General features: G+C 34.2%; 1 protein-coding gene across 2 annotated transcripts; it reads left to right on the top strand.

The window, feature by feature from the left end:
- The first annotated feature begins 1,223 nt into the window (after positions 1–1,223).
- On the top strand, positions 1,224–4,728 carry LOC106473793 (mucolipin-3-like). Of its 2 annotated transcripts, XM_022402180.1 has the most exons (2): positions 1,224–3,460; positions 3,800–4,728. In XM_022402180.1, the coding sequence occupies exons 1-2, from the start codon at positions 1,842–1,844 to the stop codon at positions 4,080–4,082; spliced, it is 1,902 nt and encodes a 633-aa protein (XP_022257888.1). In that variant the 5' UTR covers positions 1,224–1,841; the 3' UTR covers positions 4,083–4,728. The 2 variants fall into 2 exon arrangements, with proteins under 2 accessions (XP_022257888.1, XP_013789922.2); XM_013934468.2 differs by having other exon boundaries at positions 1,224–3,942.
- The last annotated feature ends 6 nt before the right edge of the window (positions 4,729–4,734 follow it).

Here is a 4,734-nt window from a genome sequence, read left to right as displayed (position 1 = left end):
TACAGGACTGTGACACAAATGTCACTTCAAAACACTAACATCTTCGGGAGTGTGGATAGTACAGAAATGTTCCGCACAAAAGAGAACTTTTGGATACACAAGATACGTCCTGAATTAAATGTTAATCTAACAGCGCCATCTTTGCCTCTCAATCAAAATTGGTTTGCAATCCATCACACAAGAAACTGTGAATTTGGTATAATTTTATACACTTTCATTAATAATCGCCGAAACACAGAAAATATTTCTTGTTTTTTTTTATCTTTCTATTTTTGTCACACAACAATTTGTCCTGAATTTTTGCTTGCTAAACACGAGGAGTCTTTTGAAGAAACAAAACCTCGTTGTTTTGTTACATATCATTTATTTCTTATATGATAAATATAGATATAAACAAGTACGAGACTGATATTTAATAATTCGTTCTATATCATATTCAAATGTTACTAATTTATTCGTAACAGCTTTTTAATGTCAGATAGGAAAGTGTGTTTATTTAAGCACAAAGTATGACGTATATTGTGCCCACATGTCACGGGTATTGAAATTCAATTTTTAGCGTTAAAAGCCCTCAGACTTACCGCTGAGTCAGATAAGAAAGATCACTCCATTTAAAAATCTTATTAGCAGAAAACTAATTACTAAATCCAGCCCTGATTTATCAAATATCCATCAGATATTTTCTTAAACTATCACTCAATACGGTAGTTTATTCACAGATTTATCATTCTGTGGCATTTAATTTCTTAAACGGGACAAGGAAGTCTGTTAAATGAAAATTAATGTCGCGAAATACATGCTATCAGTGTGAATAGCCTGTAAAAAACAAACTTGTAACTGCTCTTGTGTACACGCTCTGTCAATTTTGTTAACATTTTATAATTTGAAGCGGAAAAGGGTGGTTCCTCTACCCACCTCACCCCCGTTATCTAATGTGGTAGTATAAATTCAGTAGCGCTGTGCGGGATTGTTTAATTTTGGCTTTTTCAAATTTTATTATATTTAACCCTTCACGCTCTATTATGTAGTTTTCTTTCTGGTTAAATCAATATGCCAATTTGGCAACGCATACTTTTATATAATAAGATAAGATGAGTGTAAAATATTATTAATTATTGCAATTTTATCATTACAAGCTAATAAATTTTGTGTTTGTATGTTTCATTTTCTCTAAAACATCGCCCCCTAGTAGTAGGTAGCTTCCTTCAGGCTACGTTGTTTTATATATTTGTATTCACGCTAGGCTTAATTACATAAGGAAGAAGTGTGTGGTAGGTGGCTTAATCATTTTATTAGATTATTAGATAAAGTGTAAACCTTCTACTTAATGTTGAGTTAATCATATCAAGTTTTTGATTCATGTTTTTATATTCTCATAAAATCATAAGAGATTTTATTGTGATATACACTACAGGCACGTATATCGAGCAAGCTTGACAACATTCGTATCGTGTCACTGTGAGTCATTAAGTTTGATGAATACTAGTATACGTTATGTCGACAATATAACAATAGACTTGTTTAATATGTTGGGAGTTGGAAAGAAGTGCCGTTTCATTATGATTTACACCACTGGTGGTGCTGTGTTTGTGGTATATCACGGGTAGATAGTTTAAATTGAATTTTCTCAGAGTCAGAGTAGCAATGTAACATGGCTGTAAACAGTAACTGAATAAGACTGTATGAGTCATAGCCATTGTACTTAATAAGTTAATTTGTAATTAATATAATAGTTAATTCCTGGTTTTCACACAAACCAAAACTTTCCACATCTCATTAAGTTTTGTTTTCGATAACCGAAGCAATTTTTACGTGTTGTATGTCATATACTGGTTAACAACATGTCTTTGAAACATTCTAATTCAAAAAATATTGATGAAGAACCTCATTCAGCTGCAAGTTTTCAACTTGGTAGTGAAGATGATGATGATGATGAGAGTGGCACCACTAATTTCAACTTTGCCACTGACCCCAAATCAGAGTCTGGTTTTGAAGAACAACAAAACATTCCTTACCATTCTGTCAAGGAACAAGCGAGTCGTACAACTGGTATGAGAAGATCACGCTCATTTACCCCACATATGAGAGATCGTATGAGAAGGAAACTTCAATTTTTTTTCATGAATCCAATTGAAAAATGGCAAGCGAAAGGGAGAGTCCCGTGGAAGCTGGGTCTTCAGGTAATCAAGATAATTTTTATAACTGTCCAGTTAGCTCTGTTTGGATACGATGCTTCCAAGTACCGGCAACAGCATGAAAATACCGTCAAAACTTTCCGACACGTATTTTTAAAAGGCTGGGATGCAACGCGTGAGATTGTTTCGTACCCGCCAGCAACTGGACAGTATGCTGTTTATACAAAACCAGAGTTCTTCCAAAATATTGACAACGTAATTCATAAATATGCCACTATTACAGACACTACAATTGGATCTTATGGCTATGACAGTGATGATGATGAAATTTCTTCTATGTGGTTTTGTAAAAGACAGTATAGAAAAGGAGAGGTGTTTGCATTTAATGTAACTCTGCATTATGACAGTACCCCAGTGGATAGTTGCCTCGAAATTGCACCTTTGTACCCGGCTGGAGACAAGAGATGGGAAAACTTTCACTTGCAAGATTTCCTCAAAGACCATAATAGTTCAGTCAATTTCAATAACTTGATTTATGCTGAACTGAAGTTTAGCCTCAAAACTGTGTTTTTAAAATCTCTGACAAGATTTGACAGTCCAGACTGTTTTCTCTTTGATATAGTGATCAAGTTTGACAATTCTCTTCATGATGGTCAAGTCCTGGTTTTTTTAAATGCTGACTCCAAAAAACTGATTTGTAATAGCAGCGTTCAGTATGTTGAAACAGATAAAGTTGATTACTACTGGAGGCAAGTTTTGAATGGCATAGTTATTCTTTTGTGTATTATGTCGTTAGCACTTTGTTGTAGATCGCTTTACAAAGGGCAGTTACTACGACAACAGACTATTGTATTTTTTAACAAACAATATGGTAAATCCTTATCCTTTCAGGATCAACTTGAATTTGTTGACTTTTGGTACGTGTTGATAACGGTTAACGATGGTTTGATAATTGTAGGTTCTGCAATGAAGTTTCAGATAGAACAAAAGATTATTGAGGGCGATCAGTATAATGTTTGTTCAATTTTACTTGGTACTGGAAACCTTCTCGTGTGGCTAGGTATACTGCGCTATCTGGGATTTTTCAAAAAATATAATGTTCTTATTCTGACCTTAAAAATGGCTCTACCTAACGTTTTACGATTTACTTTGTGTGTTATGCTACTGTACTGTGGATTCTGTTTCTGTGGTTGGGTTGTTTTGGGTCCCTATCACATCAAATTCCGCTTCTTGAGCACTACATCGGAGTGTCTGTTTGCCATGATGAATGGGGACGATTTGTTTGCAACCTTTGCCATCCTCAATACACACAGTGACCTTGTGTGGTGGTTCAGTAGGATCTATCTCTATGTGTTTATAAGTCTGTTTATTTATGTTGTTATTAGCTTGTTTATAGCAGTTATCATGGATTCGTATGACACCATAAAAAGGTATCACGAGCAAGGCTTTCCGAAGACGGATTTGCAAGACTTCATCTCGGAAAGTAACGAGGAAGCTACTAGTGGAGTGTATCGCCAAGATTCAACAAATAAACAGTTGATGGATTATTTGATAATGTGTTGTTTGCGACCGTGTCGGCAAAGGCAGAGAGAATATGAAGAGTTTTAAAAAAAAGATTTGTTTGCAACCTTTGCCATCCTCAATACACACAGTGACCTTGTGTGGTGGTTCAGTAGGATCTATCTCTATGTGTTTATAAGTCTGTTTATTTATGTTGTTATTAGCTTGTTTATAGCAGTTATCATGGATTCGTATGACACCATAAAAAGGTATCACGAACAAGGCTTTCCGAAGACGGACTTGCAAGACTTCATCTCGGAAAGTACCGAGGAAGCTACTAGTGGAGTGTATCGCCAAGATTCAACAAACAAACAGTTGATGGATTATTTGATAATGTGTTGTTTGCGACCGTGTCGGCAAAGGCAGAGAGAATATGAAGAGTTTTAAAAAAAAAGATTAGTTTGAGAACCAGTTAGTGATATAAATCATGTATTGCATCAAGTGTTTTCTTCTTCATTTTATACATGTTACCCATGACAAACATGTGATTCAACAGTAAAATTGTGTTTTTGTTAGGTTTACCGGAGTAAGATTGTCATTTCAATTAAAATTATCTCATCAAGTGTTTCCATTATGTAAGTATGTTTATGTTTCCATTATGTGAGTATGTTTATGTTTCCATTATGTGAGTATGTTTATGTTTCCATTATGTGAGTATGTTTATGTTTCCATTATGTGAGTATGTTTATGTTTCCATTATGTGAGTATGTTTATGTTTCCATTATGTGAGTATGTTTACAGGAAACTGATTAGAAAAGATTAGCATTTTTTATTAAAATACTAAAAAATTCGTGTGAGTTATTTTAAGGTGTTGTACATGACAGTGTATGCTGTGTAGTCAGAATAAGATGTATGTCATGTAAACAAAATATGATGTATGGCTTATAAACTGTCATGTAAACAAAATATGATGTATGGCTTATAAACTGTCATGTAAACAATATATATGATGTATGGCTTATAAACTGTCATGTAAACAATATATATGATGTATGGCTTATAAACTGTCATGTAGACAAAATATGTTGTTATGGCTTAT

This window comes from Limulus polyphemus, unplaced genomic scaffold (genome assembly GCF_000517525.1).
Source record: "Limulus polyphemus unplaced genomic scaffold, Limulus_polyphemus-2.1.2 Scaffold6507, whole genome shotgun sequence".
Classification (NCBI taxonomy): Eukaryota; Metazoa; Arthropoda; class Merostomata; order Xiphosura; family Limulidae; genus Limulus; species Limulus polyphemus.
The sequence above is the reverse complement of the archived record's forward strand: the minus strand, read 5'-3'. Positions and strand labels throughout refer to the sequence as shown.